We start from the raw sequence: 21,095 nt of genomic DNA, 5'->3' as shown, positions 1-21,095 counted from the left end.
AGGAAGTGCTGCACTGCCTCAGAAGGCAGTGGAGGCCAATTCTCTGAATGCATTCAAGAGAGAGCTAGATAGAGCTCTTAAGGATAGCGGAGTCAGGGGGGATGGGGAGAAGGCAGGAACGGGGTACTGATTGAGAATGATCAGCCGTGATCACATTGAATGGCGATGCTGGCTCGAAGGGCCGAATGGCCTCCTCCTGCACCTATTGTCTATTGTCGGTCCCGCTGTCCCTGCGTGGGGTTTGTTTCCGTTTGGTTTGGTGACACAGCGCGGAAACAGGCCCTTCGGCCCACCGAGTCCGTGCCGACCTGCGATCGCCCGTTCACACTGGTTCCTTGTTGCCCCCTGCTCTCATCCACTCTCTGTGCACTGAGCAAGGGGCTCGACCCGAAACGTCGCCCGTTCCTTCTCTCCAGAGATGCTGCCTGTCCCGCTGAGTTACTCCAGCGTTTTGTGACTACTCCCCTAAGCAGTCGGGTCAGATCACGGAGGGCTAATTAACTTGCAAACCCGCACGTCTTTGCGACGTGGGATGAAACACACGTGGTCGCAGGGAGAACGTGCAAACTCCGCACAGACAGCGCCCAAGGTCGGGATCGAACCGGCGTCTCTGGTGCTGTGAGGCAGCAGCTCTACCCCGTACTGCTAGTGATGGTGAGGAAAGTAATGGAAGAACTAAGAACTGCGTTGGTATAGCCACTTTTGCAGTCAATGAAAGGTTTAGTTTACTTCAGAGATACAGCATGGAAACAGGCCCTTCGGCCCACCGAGTCCACGCCAACCACCAATCACCTTTACACTAGTTCTATATTATCCCACTGTTTGGGAACATTTACACAGGCTAACTAACCTACACACCTGCACGTCCTTTGAATGTGTGAGGAAACCCACACGGGTCACAGGGAGAACGTTCAAACTCCACACAGACAGCACAATAGTCAGGATCGAACCCGGGTCTCTGGCTGTGTGAGGCAGCAGCAGCTCTACAGACTGAGGGGTCGGTACGCCCAATCCAACCATGGCCAATCCAATCCAACCCCAAACCGACCAAAGGACTTGCAGTCCCAAACTGACGCACATAGTTATCTCCTCCCGGCCTCAAGGACTAGTTACCTTCTGTAACCAACATCACTCAAACTGATTTTCCGCCCCTTTACACTTGTGAGAGGCTCCGCTGGGTGAATTGGGCCAGCACATCCTCAATTTTCCCGTTAACTGCACTTCAATGGGACTTCATCGACCGCAGAATATTTCTCTGATGTCCTGAGGCTGCGTTAAGATTCGAAGTGACTGATGTGGGCCTTAGAGACGTTGCCCTCTGGGCCTAAAGTTAAATTAAAGCCCTGCTTGTCTGTTCCAGGGTAACAAACTCAATGATTCCACGGGACACTTCAAAGAACGGGCGGTCACGGTGGCGCAGCGGTAGAGTTGCTGCCTTACAGCGCTTGCAGCGCCGGAGACCCGGGTTCCATCCCAACTACGGGTGCTGTCTGTACGGAGTTACATAGAAATATAGAAACATAGAAAACAGGTGCAGCAGGAGGCCATTTGGCCCTTCGAGCCAGCACCGCCATTCACTGTGATCATGGCTGATCATCCACAATCAGTAACCAGTGCCTGCCTTCTCCCCAGATCCCTTGATTCCACTAGCCCCTAGAGCTCTATCTAACTCTTTTTTTAGATTTTAGTTTTTTTAGATTTAGCGATACAGTACGGAAACAGGCCCTTCGGCCCACCGAGTCCGCGCCGCCCAGCGATCCCCGCACATTAACACTATCCTACACACACTAGGGACAATCCTTTTACATTTTTACCCAGTCAATTAACCTACAAACCTGTACGCCTTTGGAGTGTGGGAGGAAACCGAAGATCTCGGAGAAAACCCACGCAGGTCACGGGGAGAACGTACAAACCCCGTACAGACGGCGCCCGTAGCCGGGATCGAACCTGAGTCTCCGGCGCTGCATTCGCTGTAAGGCAGCAACTCTACCGCTGCGCCACCGTGAATCCATTCAGTGAATTGGCCTCCACTGCCTTCTGTGGCAGAGAAATCCACAAGTTCACAACTCTGGGTGAAATCTTTTTTTTCTCACCTCAGTTCTAAATGGCCTCCCTTTTATTCTTAGACTGTGTGGCCCCTGGTTCTGGACTCCCCCATCATTGGGAATATTTTTCCTGCATCTAGCTTGTCCAGTCCTTTCATAATTTTATACCTTTCTGTGAGTTTAAGGACGTTTGTACAGGTACCTGCATAGAAAAGATAGAGGGTTATGGGTCAAACGCAGGCAAGAGGGACTAGCTTGGTTAGAGTTCGTACGTTCTCCCCCTGACTGCGTGGGTTTTCTCCAAGATCTTCGGTTTCCTCCCGCACTCCAAAGACGTGCAGGTTTGTAGGTTAATTGGCTTGGCGTAAGTGTAAATTGTCCCTAGTGTGTGTCGGGCAGCGTTAATGTGCAGGGATCGCTGGTCAGTGTGGAATCGGTGGGCCGAAGGGCCTGTAAACTAAACTAAAATGGTAAGTTGCTAAAATCTCTCCCGTAGATCCCTGCCTCAGTTTTCCCTCGTGATGTGGGAGCCTCACAGGATGGGACTTTATTCCGTGGAGAGCAGGAGGATGAGGGGTGGTCTTGTAGAGGTGTATACGGTCATGAGGGGAATAGAATATTTGCACGGGGGGATGGATGCACGGAATCTTTCACAGTGCATCAACCTGTTCACGCAAATAATCTATTCCCCTCATGATCGTACGCACCTCTGTAAGATCAACCCACATCCTCCTGCGATCCAAGGAATAACGGAATTTCACGCTGAGTAGGGGAATCGAGAACCAGAAGAGTCGGAAAAAAATGCAGATGCTGGTTTAAATCGAAGGTTGACACAAAATGCTGGAGTAACTCAGCAGGTCAGGCAGCATCTTGGGAGAGAAGGAATGGGTGACGTTTCGGGTCGAGACCCTTCTTCAGACTGATGTCAGGGGACGGGACAGGTTTACGGTGAGGGGGGAAAAGATTTAATAGGAACTTGAGGGGCAAAGTTTTCATGCAAAGACTGGTAGGTGTATGGAACGAGCTGCCGGAGGAGGTAGTTAAGAGAGATACTGTCACAACCTTTCAGAAACATTGAGACAGGTTTAGTTTCATTTCGAGATACAGCGTGGAAACAGGCCCACCGAGTCCGCGCCGACCAGCGATCCCCGCACACTAACACCATCCTACACACACTGGGGAAATTTTTTTACAATTACCCAGCCAATTAACCTACAAACCTCTACGTCTTTGGAGTGTGGGAGGAAACCGAAGATCTCGGAGTAAACCCACGCAGGTCACGGGGAGAACGTACAAACTCCGTACAGGCAGCGCGGATCGAACCCGGGTCTCTGGCGCTGCATTCGCTGTAAGGCAGCAACTCTACCGCTGCGCCACCCATACATGGATACATGGATAGGAAAGGTTTGGAGAGATATGGGCCAAATGCAGGCAGATGGGACAAGTGTAGATGGGATATGGTTGTTTGGAATGGGCAAAGGGCCTGTTTCCACACTGTATGACCCTATATAGGAAGGCCCGATATAGACAGCGTGCTACTAGCAGCTCTGAACAGCCCTGCCCATCTTTGTCCCCACTTGTCTTTGGGACTTGGGAGGAACCACTGGGGTCGACTTATATTCACGGGAATTTAGAAGGATGAGCGGGGATCGTATAGAAACATATAAAATTCTTAACGGATTTGACAGGCGAGATGCAGGAAAAAATATTCCCCATGTTGGGGGAGTCCAGAACCAGGGGTCCTAGTGTAAGAATAACGGGTAGGCCATTTATCATATCATATCATCATATATATACAGCCGGAAACAGGCCTTTTCGGCCCACCAAGTCCGTGCCGCCCAACGATCCCCGCACATTAACACTATCCTACACCCACTAGGGACAATTTTTTTTTTTTAACATTTACCCAGCCAATTAACCTACATACCTGTACGTCTTTGGAGTGTGGGAGGAAACCGAAGATCTCGGAGAAAACCCACGCAGGTCACGGGGAGAACGTACAAACTCCTTACAGTGCAGCACCCGTAGTCAGGATCCAACCTGAGTCTCCGGCGCTGCATTCGCTGTAAAGCAGCAACTCTACCGCTGCGCTACCGTTTAGGACTGAGATGAGGAAAAGCTTTTTCACCCAGAGAGTTGTGAATCTGTGGAATTCTCTGCTACAGAAGGCAGTGGAGGCCAATTCACTGGATGTTTTCAAGAGAGAGTTGGATATAGCTCTTAGGGCTAGCGGAATCAAGGGATATGGGGAGAAAGCAGGAACGGGGTAGTGATTCTAGATGATCAGTCGTGATCATATTGAATTGCGGTGCTGGCTTAAAGGGCCGAATGGCCTACTCCTGCAACTATTTTGTGCGTCTCGAACCCAAGTGGTGACATTGAGATCCTTCTCTCCAGAGATGCTGCCTGACCCGTGGAGTTACTCCAGCATTTTGTGTCAATCTTCGGCGTAAACCAACATCTACAAAGGGAAGCATTTCGGGAGAGAAGGAACGGGTGACATTTCGGGTCGAAACTTCACCCATTCCTTCCCTCCAGAGATGATCCTTGTACAGCTGAATAACTCCCTCCTACACATCTACAATGGGAATAACGTTTAGTGCAAGATAAAGTCTGATTGAAGATAGTCTGAGGGCTTGCGGTGAGATAGATAGTCTTTCAGGACCACTCACTAGTGGTGAATAGGATGGTGGGATTCTGGGCGGGAGTGGCCTTGTAGATGGGTGGTTATTGTTCTCAAGGGATATGACAATAGACAATAGGTGCAGGAGGAGGCCATTCGGCCCTTCGAGCCAGTACTGCCATTCAATGTGATCATGGCTGATCATTCTCAATCGGTACCCCGTTCCTGCCTTCTCCCCATACCCCCTGACTCCGCTATCCTTAAGAGCTCTATCTAGCTCTCTCTTGAATGCATTCAGAGAATTGGCCTCCATTGCCTTCTGAGGAAGTGAATTCCACAGATTTACTACTCTCTGACTGAAAAAGTTTTTCCTCATCTTCTAATTGTACAAGCTGGCATGGCCAATAAATGCTGCCTTTGCCAAAATGTCCTTTTTTTATAGCACTTGCTATTCTGAACACAGTCTAGCACTTGGGGGTGAGAGGAGGATGAGACAATAGACAATGTGCAGGAGGAGGCCATTCGGCCCCTTCGAGCCAGCACCGCCATTCAATGTGATCATGGCTGATCATTCTCAATCAGTACCCCGTTCCTGCCTTCTCCCCATACCCCCTGACTCCGCTATCCTTAAGAGCTCTATCTAGCTCTCTCTTGAATGCATTCAGAGAATTGGCCTCCACTGCCTTCTGAGGCAGAGAATTCCACAGGTATGGGGAGAAAGCAGGAACGGGGTACTGATTCTGGATGATCAGCCATGGCGGTGCTGGCTCGAAGGGCCGAATAGCCTACTCCTGCACATATTTTCTAGGTTTCTATGTTTAGTTTTCTAGAGGGTGGAAATTAGGGAAAATAAATAACAGCTCCTTGCTATTGCCTCTTGTGTATCCAACACAATGTGGCATTTATCCCCAGCAATCTGGAGGCCTGCTTAGGGTTGCCTTTTGAGGGATGACGCATAAGGATTACATTAAAAACCAGCTGGCGGAGAGCTCTGATTCCTCACCACACTGCCGAAGCCATATAGTTTATTGGATCTAGCAGATGTTTGGCCTCCACGTTTTAGTGCGATAATGCCATAGGTAAACAAGGGGGGGGGGGGGGTGGGGGTGGGCCTTGACCTGAAACCACACACAACAGCAAAGGGTAGAGTAAAATGCAGCGCCGGAGACCCGGGTTCGATCCCGACTACGGGCGCTGTCCGTACGGAGTTTGTACGTTCTCCCCGTGACCTGCGTGGGTTTTCTCCGAGACCTTCGGTTTCCTCCCACACTCCAAAGACGTGCAGGTTTGTAGGTTATAATTAGCTCGGTAAATGTAAATATAGTCCCTAGTGGGTTTAGGACGGTGTTAGTGTGCGGGGATCGCTGGGCGGCGCGGACCCGGTGGGCCGAAAGAGCCTGTTTCCGCGCTGTATCTCTAAAATTGAAAAAACAAAATCTAAAACTAAAGTGATTCCCATTGAGCAATGTGCTTTAATGGGATCTTGCCAGCAAGTCCTAGTGCCAGGGTGGATCGCAAAGTGTAATTGTTCCTTGGCTGCAGTGGTCAAAATGATACCACCTCCCCCGCCCCACCCCACCCCCCCTCTCTGCTCTAAACTCCCTTTTATTGCCCATATCCAACTAGCACTCAAAATGCGTAGGAAAAAACTGCAGATGCTGGTTTACACCGAAGATAGACGCAAAATGCTGGAGCAACTCAGCAGGTCAGGCAGCATCTCTGGAGAGAAGGAATGGGTGACGTTTCGGGTCGAGACCCTTCTTCGGACCAGACACGGAGTTCGGGTCCCTTTGTTAACTCGACCAATCCGCCCGGCAACTGTACGGCCACCTTAGTGTTGCCAACGTCCCGCACTTTGGGCTAAATTAGTTTGTGCCCGTACGGGACCGCCCTTGTCCCGTATTAGTAGGGTTGCCAACTTCCTCACTCCCAAATAAGGGACAAAGGGTGACGTCACCGCCCCACGTGACGTCACCCCGCCAGCGGCCACGAGCATGTGGCCGCTGGCTGGGTGAGGTCACGCGGGGCGGTGACGTCACCTTGTCCCGTATTTGGGAGTGAGGAAGTTGGCAGCCCTAGGTCACCTCAGCACTCCACGTGTAGAACTGGGAGTGTGGGGTGCAACGTGTTGAAACTAGCAACAGAGCTATGTGTAACATGAAAACACATCTGTCCCATGCAGGTAGACTCAATACTGGGTGGACACAAAATGCTGGAGTAACTCAGCGAGGCAGGCAGCACCTCTGGAATGAAGGCTCTTAGCGAAACATATAAGATTATCAAGGGGTTGGACACGTTAGAGGCAGGAAACATGTTCCCAATGTTGGGGGAGTCCAGAACAAGGGGCCACAGTTTAAGAATAAGGGGTAGGCCATTTAGAACGGAGATGAGGAAAAACATTTTCAGTCAGAGAGTTGTGAATCTGTGGAATTCTCTGCCTCAGAGGGCAGTGGAGGCCAATTCTCTGAATACATTCAAGAGAGAGCTAGATAGAGCTCTTAAGGATAGCGGAGTCAGGGGGTATGGGGAGAAGGCAGGAACGGGGTACTGATTGTGAATGATCAGCCATGATCACATTGAATGGCGGTGCTGGCTGGAAGGGCCGAATGGCCTCCTCCTGCACCTATTGTCTATTGTCTATAAGGCATGGGTGACGTTTTAGGTCCAGACCCTTCTTCAGGCTTCAATATTGGATGTTGTGCTGTGTACTCCAGGTCAATTATTTTCATCAACCCCCCCCCCCCCACCGAGATGTATAATCTTACAAATATAGGTACAAAGTGCTGGAGTAACTAGACAGACTGAGCAGCATCTCTGGGAAAATGTAGACAGGCAAAGTTTCAGGTCGGGACCCTTCTTCAGATTCCGAGGAAGAGTCCTAACCCCAAACTTCACCTGCCCACGTTCTTCAGAACCGCCTGACCCGCTGAGTTACTCCAGCACTTTGTGTCTTTTCTTTTGGTAAACCAGCACCTGCAGCCTGAAGAAAGGTCCCTATGGAAAATGCCCCCCATCCATGTTCTCCGGAGATGCTGCCTGTCCCGCTGAGTTTCTCCAGCATTTTGTCTGTCTTCGATTTAAACCAGCATCTGCAGTTCTTTCCTCTGGTCACATCGTACATTCTTTATCTCTGTGTCTCCCTCTCCCCTGAAGAAAGGTCTCGCCCCAGAAACGTCACCCAATCCTTCTCTCCAGAGATGCTGCCTGTCCCGCCGAGTTACTCCAGCGTTTAGTGTCTGTCTTCATTGTCCGTTTTGGGATTGGGCAGTGTAAGGGAGGTGCGATGGAATTTCTGAACAAGCCCTAGGCTTTTTGTGCGCCTAGTTGTGTAAAATTGCTCTGCTCTGGCTACCCAGTGGCTACAAGCAGATTGCCACTGACAGAAAGGCAGGCCAAAGCTGCCCTTCATTAAGCAGCGGCCATCTGATGTATCTCAGTCAGGAGATTGTAAACCCAATCTCTCCTCCTCTGATATTTATAGAAAGCGCAGCTAATTAAGCTGATTGACCGAAGATGGAAAGCATCTATTTCTAGTGTTGCTTTCATTACTCTACATGCCATTGAATATCATTAAACATTCAAGAGGCATTGTCTCCATGGAAATACCTTGCCTGGCAAGGCTGGACAAAGCTTTGACGCGAGTTCTGTATGCCTTCAAGTTAAAACTGCACACTCTGTCATTGAGAAAAGAGGAATATCTTCAGAGGGACTTGTGCGCTAAGTGCCTGAAATGCCTCAGGAAGGAAGATGATACTTGATTTTGGAAAGCCTTACAGTTTTATATGAAGTAGCAAAGTGCCAGTGATTATCGCGTGTGCCTAAAATATTCCAGGGCCAATTTGGCAGAGGGGTTAATCTTTGTGCTTTTCTAAACAGGTTAAGTCTCCAGTAAAATAATCCTCCAGTAAAATAACAGACCAGCCTGCTATTAAAAGACTAATAAGTAAAAAGGCTTATGTGATAACGTCACAATGTGCAATTTTTATTTTCCCTTCTTGCCTCCCCTCTCCGTTCAGACCTTTTCGCGGCCCACTAACACGGAAGCATTCACACAGTAGCGTAGTGTTTAACTCACTGGGTCCAGACTCTGACCGATGGTGCAAAGACAAATCTCACTGTAACAGCTGGGGAATTTAATTTTAGTTAATTAAATAAATCTGGAATAAAACACAGGCTTCAGTGACTTCGGCCGTTGCAAAAGAAGATTCCCACCTGCTTCACTTCAGGGACGAACATGTCCTCTGGCCCACAGTGTTGTGCACTTAGTTTAATTGTCGAGATACAGCGCGGAAACAGACCATTCGGCCCACCGACCATCCATCACCCCGTACACCTACTCACTATCCCGCGGTCTAGGCCTAAGCTCAGGGGTGACCGCGCTTTTGCGGTTGCAGCTCCTAGACTGTGGAACAGCATCCCTCTTCCCATCAGAACTGCCCCCTCCATCGACTCCTTTAAGTCCAGGCTCAAAACCTATTTCTACTCCCTAGCGTTTGAGGCTCATTGAGGAGGCGCTGTGAACTGTTTGCGTGCTACTGTATGTTTCATTTTTTTTCCCATTGGAACCTAATCAGATGTACAGCACTTTGGTCAACATGGGTTGTTTTTAAATGTGCTATACAAATAAAATTGACTTGACTTGACTTGACTTGACTATCTTACACACAAAATGCTGGAGTAACTCAGCAGGTCAGGCAGCATCTCGGGAGAGAAGGAATAGGTGACGTTTCGGGTCGAGACCCTTCTTCAGACTGAAGAAGGGTCTCGGCCCGAAACGTCACCCATTCCTTCTCTCCCGAGATGCTGCCTGACCTGCTGAGTTACTCCAGCATTTTGTGAATAAATACCTTCGATTTGTACCAGCATCTGCAGTTATCTTCTTATACTATCTTACACACACTGGGGACAATCTGCAGTTTTTACCGAAGCCAAATTAGCCCACAAACCTGTACGTCTTTGGAGTGCGGGAGGAAACCGGAGCACCGGGGGGGGAAACCCACGTGGTCACGGGGAGAAGGTACAAACTCTGCACAGACAGCACTCCTGATCAGAATCGAACCCGGGTCTCTGGCGCTGTAAGGCAGGAACTCTACTGCTGCACCACCGTGCTGCCCTGTGGCATGTTATCCAGTCAGCAAAAGGATTGTACGTGATTCCAATCAAGCTGTCCGCAGTGCATCGACACAGGATATAGGGCATAGAGGATTTTACCCTAGGTAAAAAGCCTACTTATTCTCCTCATGATTTTACACAAGTCTATAAGATCGCCCCTTGGCCTCCTGTACTACAAGGAATAGAGTCACAGCCTGCTTAACCTCTCCTTAAAGCTCAGACCCACCAGTCCTGGCAAAATCCTTGCAAAACTTCTCTGCACTCTGAAGAAGGATCTCGACCCGAAACGTCACCCATTCCTTCTCTCCAGAGATGCTGCCTGACCCGCTGAGTGATTCCAGCATTTCGTGTCTATCTAAAGGGTAGAAATGCCGGATAAAGAATAAAGAGAGTGGGCAGTCACGGTGGCGCAGCGGTAGAGTTGCTGTCTCACAGCGAATGCAGCGCCGGAGACCCGGGTTCGATCCCGACTACGGGCGCTGTCTGTACAGAGTTTGTACGTTCTCCCCGTGGGTTTTCTCCGAGATCTTCGGTTTCCTCCCACACTCCAAAGACGTGCAGGTTTGTAGGTTAATTGGCTCGGTGAATGTGCAAATTGTCCCTGGTGCGTGTGTAGGGTGGTGTTGGCGTGCGGGGATCGCTGGTCGGCGCGGGGCTGAAGGGCTTGTTTCCGCGCTGTATCTCTAAACTAAACTAAACTAAAGTTGCTCCAGGACTCGGTGCGCTTTATAAAAGAATAAACCAACATTCGTAGTTCCTTGCGTTTACAGAAGAGTTATTTGAAAGCTCCTTTGGACAAGGCTAGAGAATGACAGGATCCCAGGCAAGGAAAGGGTTACTGAACGAACTCTCACCGAGGCCAGTGTCGGAATCGTATATCTGGTAGTCATTCCTCGCAGTAAAATTGGACTTCCATTTAGAAGGGATTATTAATAGGTCATGTGGTAATTGTAGTTAGATAAAGCCTGACAAAAGGCTTCTGATTAGTATAAAAATCCTGGTGTTGAATTACATTGAACGTATCGCCCACAGGAAGATGGGGTGCAGTTTTAGATAATGGTCTCTCTCCTGCGATAATCAGTCGAAGCCCAGGGATTAAAGATAGCCTTCTGAATAAACACAGCTGCTGCCCGCTGCACTCTTAATGCTACACCTCCTGATTTATGTCGTTTTGGTGGCTCCCCGTCTCCAAAGGTTGATCGTGGTGTTGTGACAAAAGGCTTCCACAGGCTTTCTGAAGAGAATGAAGAGTTCAGCTCAATGTCGTGCCTTGCAGTTAAGGCGTTTTTAAAACGTAGTTTGGTTTAGCTCCGAGATACCAACGCGCGAACAAGTTCCTTGGGCCCAGCGACCACCCATTCACGCTAGTTCTACGTTATTCCGATTTCTCGTCCACGCGCACGCGGGACGATTTAACCGGCAAACCCGCGCATTTTTGCGGTGCGAGGGGAAACCGGAGCACCCGGAAGAAACCCACGTGGGCACAAGGAGAACGTACAAACTCTACAGACAGCACCCATAGACAGGATCGAACCCGGGTCTCTGACGCTGTAAGGCAGCAACTCTACCACTGCACTATGTATGCAATGGTGCAAGATTAAATGCATTGTACATTTACAATCTCACCAAGCAAAATTGACCTACAAACCTGCACGTCTTTGGAGTGTGGGAGGAAACCGGAGCACCTGGAGAAAACCCACGCAGGTCACGGGGAGAACGTACAAACTCTGTACAGACAGCACCCATAGGCAGGATCGAACCCAGGTCTCTGGCGCTGTAAGGCAGCAACTCTACCACCACGCCACCGTGCCGCGCTGAGTGAAGGGAACATTCTTCTCAGAGTGAGAAACCTTTGGCCTTCGCTACTGTGGAGAACTACAGAGGGTCGTTCATTGAGTTTGTTTGAAGCTGATATCAATAGATTTTTCGATAGTACGGAAATCGAGAAAACAGATGCAGATACATTGCGGGAAAATCAGCCGCGATCTTGATGTTTGCAAGAGTAGATTCCAAGGCCCACATCTCCAACTCTTGATCCTAATTCTTCTGTTCTTACATTATCACGGTGATTAAAGCAATAATCAGCCTGTCCATAGTCAGTCTTGCACAACACTCATGCCAGCAATGTAACAAAACGGCAAAGTCGCAGCAGGTATTTCTACTTTTTAATTGTTTTGTTAGGTCTGTAGAAGGGTCACAACCTGAAAGGTTACCTATCCATGTTCTCCAGAAATGCTGCCGAACCTGCTGAGTTACTCCAGCACTCTGTGTCTGTCTTTGCTTTAAACTAAACAAGCCGCTAGTCAAAATACACTAAGTGTGAATCACCATTCTTACCACCAACCACCATTCTTACCATTATTAACATTGGTAGTAATTATCACCATTATTACCATTGGTAGTAATTATCATTATTACCATTGGTAGTAATAATCACAATTATTACCATTGGTAGTAATAATCACAATTATTACCATTGGTAGTAATAATCACAATTATTACCATTGGTAGTAATAATCACAATTATTACCATTCATTGTAATAATCACAATTATTACCATTGGTAGTGATAATCACCTTTATTACCACCAACCACTATTGTTATCATTATTACCATTGGCAGTAATAATCACCATTGTTACCACCAATCATTGAACAGTCACAGCAACCCCTGGACTTAACTCTGAGTATTCTTGCAGTGGAACACTCCCTGTTTACTGCTTCAATTCTCCTCTCCTCTCCTCTCCCATCCATCCATCCATCCATCCATCCATCCATCCATCCATCCATCCATCCATCCATCCATCCATCCATCCATCCATCCATCCATCCATCCATCCATCCATCCATCCATCCATCCATCCATCCATCCATCCATCCATCCATCCATCCATCCATCCATCCATCCATCCATCCATCCATCCATCCATCCATCCATCCATCCATCCATCCATCCATCCATCCATCCATCCATCCATCCATCCATCCATCCATCCATCCATCCATCCATCCATCCATCCATCCATCCATCCATCCATCCATCCATCCATCCATCCATCCATCCATCCATCCATCCATCCATCCATCCATCCATCCATCCATCCATCCATCCATCCATCCATCCATCCATCCATCCATCCATCCATCCATCCATCCATCCATCCCCTCTCTCCCTCTCTTCATCCCTCTTTCCCTCACTCACTCTCCCTCTCTTCCTCTCTCCCCTCCCCCTCTCTCTCTCACTCCCTCCCTAACCTCCCTCCCTCCCTCCCCTCTCTGATGCTATCCTGGGCTGGACGTTTGACTGCAGATCCTTGCTGTTAAAACAGGTCGGGGACTGTAAAAGAAAACAGCAGCAATAACCGAGAGCCTAAAGCTCACTGATGCGAAACAGGCAGTGACCTCTGCGTGGGTCTGTGACCTCTGTGGGCCGGGCAGGAAGGGGCGACATTCCACCGCTTGTTCCAGTGCACACGTCTGAACTAGGGTTGCCAACTGTCCCGTATTAGCCGGGACATCCCGTATTTTGGGCTAAGTTGTTTTAGATTTAGATTTAGAGATACAGCGCGGAAACAGGCCCTTCGGCCCACCGAGTCCGCGCCGCCCAGCGATCCCCGCACACTAACACTATCCTACACACACTAGGGACAATTTTTACATTTACCCAGTCAACTAACCTACAAACATGTACGTCTTTGGAGTGTGGGAGGAAACCGAAGATCTCGGAGAAAACCCACGGGGAGAACGTACAAACTCCGTACAGACGGCGCCCGTAGTCGGGTTCGAACCTGAGTCTCCGGCGCTGCATTCGCTGTAAGGCAGCAACTCTACCGCTGCGCCACCGTGCCGCCCTGGTCCCGTATTAGTAGGGTTGCCAACTTCCACATTCCCAAATAAGGGACAAAGGGTGATGTCACCGCCCCACGTGACCTCACCCAGCCAGCGGCCACGTGCTCCCGCTCCACCAATGGCGGCCGCCATTGGTGGAGCGGGAGCACGTGGCCGCTGGCTGGGTGAGGTCACGTGGGGCGCGGGGCGGCGATGCCACCCTTTGTCCCTTCACTGGGAGTGACGAAGTTGGCAACCCTACTTATTGCGGCCGAACCAAGCAAGGCCTGGCTGTGGCAAGATTAACTAACGTTGCCTTTATTTCTCGGAGCTCCGAGTTTATTTGTTAGCTCTCGCCTCCCAGCGGCTTTTAACTGGAGCCTGTGCATTATTTAATTACTCTAATGCGAGTTAGGGTGGGTGCTTGAAGCAGTTAACCTAAAATGAGATATTAAGGCTGGGAGCAATGTGCAATTACCAGTAGCCAACTCGTAACAGATGTGTCAGAAAGCTATAGAACACTCCTGAAAGAGCCTCTCTGAACCTGTGCCAATAAATGTACTTCTCTCAGCGTAGAGGATGTAGGGCGGCGCGGTGGCGCAGCGGTAGAGTTGCTGCCTCACAGCGCCGGAGACCCGGGTTCGATCCCGACTACGGGCGCTGTCTGTACGGAGTTTGTACGTTCTCCCCGCGACGCGCGTGGGTTTTCTCCGAATGGCGAAGGGCCTGCTTCCACGCTATGACTCTACACGTGACAATAAACTGAAATGAAACTAAACTGAATTATATATGAAATGTTACTCGGTGTCATTTTAGATTTAGATTTAGAGATACAGCGCGGAAACAGGCCCTTCGGCCCACCGAGTCCGCGCCGCCCAGCGATCCCCGCACACTAACACTATCCTACACACACTAGGGACAATTTTTACATTTACCCAGCCAATTAACCTACATATTCACAAAATGCTGGAGTAACTCAGCAGGTCAGACAGCATCTCGGGAGAGAAGGAATGGGTGACGTTTCGGGTCGAGTCTGAAGAAGGGTCTCGACCCGAAACGTCACCCATTCCTTCTCTCCCGAGATGCTGCCTGACCTGTTGAGTTACTCCAGCATTTTGTGAATAAATCGATTTGTACCAGCATCTGCAGTTATTTTCTTATACTATATATATATATATATATTAATTTTCTTATACTATTAATTAACCTACATACCTGTACGTCTTTGTTGTGGCTTGTGATTGGAATAATTTAGTGTCTCGTGCGTTGAATCCAGACTTTGTGATTTGGGACCAACAAAATGTTTTTCTCTCTAGATGCAACCTTCTGAATGGATGACAAATGACCAATGTGAGTCAGGGGGGAAAAGCTCCTTCCGATCAGCCACTGTCACGGCCCACGTTCCTGGCACAATAAAGCAGGTAAGGCCCGATTTCATTCCCAGTCCAGTCGTTGTACTTCCACCCAAACTCTGACTCCTTCAGTCCCCATCCCACCCCTTCCTGATCCAACAACTGCCTAACCCATCATCGTCTTCTTCTACTTCTTGCGTTTGAGGCAGCAGAGGTTATGTAACGCCCTCCAGGCGCTGTAGCCAGTGCAATGTGCTGTTGCCGAGGGCCGTGATGTCTACCCCTCTACCAGGGGGACGGAGGACAGTGCAGTCGAGAATGCCATGCTGCGCTGTTTGCTGGTCTGCTCCTGATGGACTCAACCCCCAACGATGCATGTTGGCGTTGAACCGGCCGACCCCCTGTGCGGAGCCGGTTCAGGGCGGCCCACTCTTTGCGGGGCGTGTCCGAGCCGGGTGGGGCTGTGGTGTTCGGTGCGACGGTGAGTCGAGGAGGTGGCGATGTCTGTTCCCAGCTGGTTCTCCATGCTCCTAGTATGTTGAAACCGGAGCCACAGAGGGTCGCTGCGCGACGGGAGAAAGGACGACGAGACGACAGGCGTTGAGGTCCCAGTCGCTGTGAATCCTGGGCGAGGTGGTGCCAAGGATGTTTGGCAAAGGTCCGATGGGGCCTTGCACACCAGCCTATGAGTGAAGAACTCTCTGCGAAGCTTGGCGGGCGCGATACCTGTGATCCGTGGGAGTAGGGCGTAGGCAGCCAGTGATGATCTGCATGGTGTCGTTGAGGGTGGCGTCTAGCTTGTTGGTATGAGCGCTGCGGCACCGTGCTGGGGTGGCGTACTCAGCGGCGCTGTACACGAGTGCAAGAGCACTGGTTCGGAGAGTAGATGTCCTGGCGCCCCAAGGCGATCCGGCCAAGCAACGCAGGAGGTTGTTCCGTGCCGAGACTTTAGCACGGAGAGCTTCAAGCTGTTGCTTGTGGGTCAGCTGCCGATCTAGCTTCACCCCGAGGTATGTAGGAAATGGGTTGTAGGGTAGGGGTGACCCGTTGAGGGTGACGGTTAGCTGGCGTTGAGCTTCCTTGTTGTTTAGGTGAAAGGCCGTGGTGGTGGTTTTTGCCACATTCAGTTTTAGTCTCCAGGTCTTAAGGTAGCCCGCGACAAGTTCCATATCCGCCGAGAGCACATTTGACCAACTCCTGTCCGAGTGCAGTAGGCCCAAGTCATCCGCGTATCCATACTGGCGCGAGGTCGTGTGTGGCAGATCGCTGATATAGAGGTTGAAGAGCATGGGGGCCAGTACCGGGCCTTGAGGGACTTCGTTCCTTAGGCGTCGCAGTCGGCTAGATTGTCCGTCGCTTGTCTTGACTACAAAACTGCGGTTGGCAAGGATGTTGGCAAGGAACCGCACTAAATGACGGTCAGGGATGGTTCGGAGGAGCTTCAAGATCAAGCCCTGGTGCCACACATTATCATAGGCGGTGGTGAGGCCCACCAGTGTGATGCCCAGCCTTGTCACCCTTTTCGAAACTGTCTTGGATGTCGTTGGTCAGCTTGACTATTTGGTGGGTGGTGCAGCGTCCACGACGAAATCCGGCTTGTTCAGCGGGTAGTTGAGGGTCGACGATTGGATGGAGCCGGGCCAGGAGAAGCCGTTCCAGGAGCTTGTACGGGGCACAGAGGAGTGAGATGGGCCGGTAGTTCCTTGGGTCGTCCGCAGGCTTGTTTGCTTTTGGTAGCGCAATGACGGTGGCTTTCCGCCAGATCTTCGGAACTGACTGACCAATGAGGCAAGAGGAGTAGAACTCACGGAGTCAGGCCAGGCATTTAGGACCGCAGTGTTTCAGGAACTCTGGGGGGATGTTATCAGGACCCTGGGCTTTTCCACATTTCAGTTGAGAGATGACAGAAGAAAGTTCTGCAGAGGAACAGGGTGCTGACAGGAGCCCATCAGCGCCTGGAGCGTTCCAAAGATTAATGGATTCCTGTCTCACAGAACAAGTATGGTTCTTGTCCGCATCTTGGGAATGGCCATTGGCCAGGAACTGGTGGGCGATGGAGTTGGCCAATGCTTTGGGCGGGGATTTCGACCGGTGAGGCAATTGAAGGTCTTCCACGCCACCCTACTGGAGTGTGTGAAGCCGATTCCTTGGACTGTCTCTTCCCACCGCTCTCTGCGCTTCTTGTCAAGGCAGTCTGTCAGTTCTGCAGCCTTGGAGGCAGTCTCTTCCCCAGGTTCACGTTGTCGACCTCCTCGTGCTGAGCCCTGTCGACTGACCCCAAGTCAGGCGAACGACAACAAACAAGGGGCAGCAGAAGCAGAAAAAACTCATCATCAATACTCACAAGATCCCTGCAGTAACTCAGCGGGTCAGGCAGCATCTCTGGAGAACATGGATAGGTGACGTTTCACAGAGTGCTGGAGTAACTCAGCGGGTCAGGCAGCATCTCTGGAGAACATGGATAGGTGACGTTTCACAGAGTGCTGGAGTAACTCAGCGGGTCAGGCAGCAACTCTGGAGAACATGGATAGGTGACGTTTCACAGAGTGCTGGAGTAACTCAGCGGCTCAGGCAGCATCTCTGGAGAACATGGATAGGTGACGTTTCAGGTTGCAACCCATCTTCAGAAGAAAGGTCCCAACCGTTTTCTCCAGAGAAGCTGCCTGACTCGCTGAGTTACTCCAGCACTCTGTGTCTTCTTAGGGTTTCTCTTCTTCTTCTTTCGTATGTCAACTACAACAATCAAAAGTGGCAATTGGTGCTTCAGACTGCCATAGTTGACACTTTGCTGCAAATGTTGCCAGTTCTGTAGAACTACCCAGGGTGGAGGACTTAGACGTAAAGCAGATCCCAGCCCTTCTTAGGGTTATGTAAGTTGTTTCAAAGACCTGGTAGTTGTAGGAACGTAAAGTGAACCTTGTTGTGTTGGGACTCCAGGTTTCTGTGCCTCTTGTAATAATAATAATAATAATAATATTCATTTATTGTCATTGCAACGAGTACAACGAAATTAAAAAATAGCCAATCCTGACGGTGCGTACAAACATATATGCAATAAATGCAAAACAAATAAATACATAAATACAATTAAATACAATTATATTAAGTACAAGATTTTTTAACGGTGTTGCCTAGTGCAAAGGTGGTGTTCAGTTCTCGTATGGCCCTGGGGTAAAAACTGTTCTTAAGTCTGTTTGTTCGGGATTTGATCGACCTGAAACGTCGATAGAAGGTGCAGCGCTAGAGACCCAGGTTCAATCCCAACCTCAGGAGCTACGTGTGTGGAGTTTGCATGTTCCCCCTGTTACCGATTGTGCTCCGGTTTCCTCCCACATCACAAAGACGCGCGAGTTTGGTTGAGAGGTTAATTAGCCTCTGTAATTTAGTCGCTGGGAATTAGAAGATTGAGGGGGGATCTTATAGAAACTTACAAAATTCTTAAGGGGTTGGACAGGCTAGATGCAGGAAGATTGTTCCCGATGTTGGGGAAGTCCAGAACAAGGGGTCACAGTTTAAGGATAAGGGGGAAGTCTTTTAGGACCGAGATGAGAACGTTTTTTTTCACACAGAGAGTGGTGAATCTGTGGAATTCTCTGCCACAGAAGGTAGTTGAGGCCAGTTCATTGGCTATATTTAAGAGGGAGTTAGATGTGGCCCTTGTGGCTAAAGGGATCAGGGGGTACGGAGAGAAGGCAGGTACGGGATACTGAGTTGGATGATCAGCCATGATCATATTGAATGGCGGTGCAGGCTCGAAGGGCCGAATGGCCTACTCCTGCACCTATTTTCTATGTTTCTATGTAAATTGCTTCTTTTGTGCAGGGAGTGGATGTGAAAGTGGGATCATGTAGAATGGGTGGTCGATGGTCGGCGTGGACTCAGTGGGCCGAAGGGCTACATCTCTAAACTAAACTGCACAGTGAGAAGAGGTGGGGGTGATCGTTAATGATAGATGCTTCCTTCTTGAAGCAGCGTCTCATGTAGATGCTTTTGATGGAGGAGAGAGCTGTGCCTGTGATGAACCAGGCCAAGTCCACGTTAAATTGAGGCCATTGCGGTCTCTCGTTAGAGATCCCCTGTGCTATTTAAAATGAGCGTTTGTCGGCACTGGGCCTGTACTCGCTGGAGTTTAGAAGAATGAGGGGGGACCTCATTGAAATGCCAAATAGTGAAAGGCTTGGATAGAGTGGATGTGGAGAGGGTGTTTCCACTAGTGGGAGAGTCTAAGACTTGAGGTCACAGCCTCAGAATTAAAGGACGTTCCTTTAGGAAGATGATGAGGAGGAATTTATTTAATCGGGTAGATCAGCCATGATTGAATGGCGGACTTGATGGGCCAAATGGCCTAATGCTCCTATCCCTTATGACCTTAAAATGCAGTTGAAACATGAATAGATGAAATAAGAGATTTGGAATTTTGATTACGTTTAAAAGGAGAGACTGCTTCTCTGGTCTGTAAAGACTGAGATCATTTTACACAGTATTATGTGCAAAGTGTGCAGCAAAACAGTCCCTTCCCAACCCACCCTCCTCTGAAAATAATTTAAAACAAGATTACATTAACCAGAAGAATCAGATATCCATATAATTAGATAGCGTGCAGGAAATGGCCAGCCAAACATTGCAAAGGAAGTCTTTATGCAAACATTTGAGCTGATAGGAAATGCCCACGACAGCAAATTCCTGAATTATTTCTAATCGTCCTGTGGGGAATGGACAGGCTTTTAGAGTCTTGAGACTTTAGAGATAGAGCGAGGAAGCAGGCCCTTCGGCCCGTCGGGTCCAGGCTGACCAGCGATCATCCCCTATACTAGCACGATCCCACACACACACTGGGGATCATTTACACTTTGAAGAAGCCGATTAATTAGCAGAAGCTAATTAATTACAAACCCGCGCGTCTTTGGAGTGTGGGAGGAAACCGGAGCACCCGGGGAAAACCCACGCAGGTCACAGGAAGAACGTGCAAACTCCGCACAGACAGCACCCGCAGTCAGGATCATGCATGTGACAATGATAAACTAAACTAATATAGTTAGGATGTAGGACTTGCCTCATCCCACAGTCTGCCAATATTCCCAAGTTCTACTTGATGTTAGGTCCAGGGTCCATCATGGAAGCAGGTTTCATCTTCTGGGAAAGGTGCTGGAGTAACTCAGCGGGTCAGGCAGCATCTCTGGAGAACACAGATGGGCGATGTTTCGGCTCGCAGCCGTTCTTCAGATGAGGTCCTGTCAGGGGGCCAAACTGGGAGGTCCAGAACCAGGGCTTGAAACCACGAGACACATGATGGTGGTGCAGGCAAGTGCTGAGTCAACACACGTGGCCGTGGTAGCGAGCCCAACAGTTGTAGAACAGCAGGAATCATAGAGGGGGGCAACACTGAGAGAGGGTATCTCATCTGAGAGAGGAGGAGAACCTCTTCAAAATAGGTAGGAAAGTAAACTGCAGATGCTGGTTTAAATCGAAGGTAGACCCAAAAAGCTGGAGTAACTCAGCGGGTCAGGCAGCATCTCTGGAGAGACCCGCTGAGTTACTCCAGCTTTTGGTGTCTACCTCTTCAAAGTAGGCATACTTTGAGAAGGCTCGATCCTGACCTCGGGTGCTGTTTGTGTGGAGTTTGCACGCTCTCCCAGTTGACTGCGTGGGGTTATCTCGGCGTGCTCCCTCTTTCGTGCCACACCCCAAAGACGCGTGGGGTTTGAAGTGACTCAGCAGGTCTGGCAGCATCTCAGGAGAGAAGGAATGGGTGACGTTTCGGGGCGAGACCCTTCTTCAGAATAAGGGGGAGGCCATTTAGGACTGAGATGGGGAAAAACGTCTTCGCCCAGAGAGTTGTGAATCTGTGGAATCCTCTGCCACAGAAGGCAGCGGAGGCCAATTCACTGGATGTTTTCAAGAGAGAGTTAGATTTAGCTGTAAGGGCTAAAGGAATGAATGGATATGGGGAGAAAGCAGGAACGGGGTACTGATTTTGGATGATCAACCATAATCATATTGAATGGGTTTGAAAGAAAACTGCAGATGCTGGTTTAAACCGAAGGTAGACCCAAAAAGCTGGAGTAACTCAGAGGGTCAGGCAGCCTGAAATGTCACCCATTCATTCCCTCTCTCCAGAGATGCTGCCATGCTGGC

General features: G+C 49.7%; 1 protein-coding gene across 1 annotated transcript in view; it reads left to right on the top strand.

Moving 5' to 3' along the window:
• The window catches only part of LOC144610860 (AT-rich interactive domain-containing protein 3B-like), a 179,372-nt gene that overhangs the window by 18,635 nt on the left and 139,642 nt on the right, over positions 1-21,095 (top strand). Inside the window, exon 2 of the mRNA XM_078429829.1 lies at positions 14,925-15,029. Within this exon, the coding sequence (XP_078285955.1) occupies positions 14,925-15,029 (105 nt within the window). The remainder of the gene's footprint in view (positions 1-14,924; positions 15,030-21,095) is intronic.

The sequence above is a fragment of the Rhinoraja longicauda genome, chromosome 38 (assembly GCF_053455715.1).
Source record: "Rhinoraja longicauda isolate Sanriku21f chromosome 38, sRhiLon1.1, whole genome shotgun sequence".
Classification (NCBI taxonomy): Eukaryota; Metazoa; Chordata; class Chondrichthyes; order Rajiformes; family Arhynchobatidae; genus Rhinoraja; species Rhinoraja longicauda.
The sequence above is the reverse complement of the archived record's forward strand: the minus strand, read 5'-3'. Positions and strand labels throughout refer to the sequence as shown.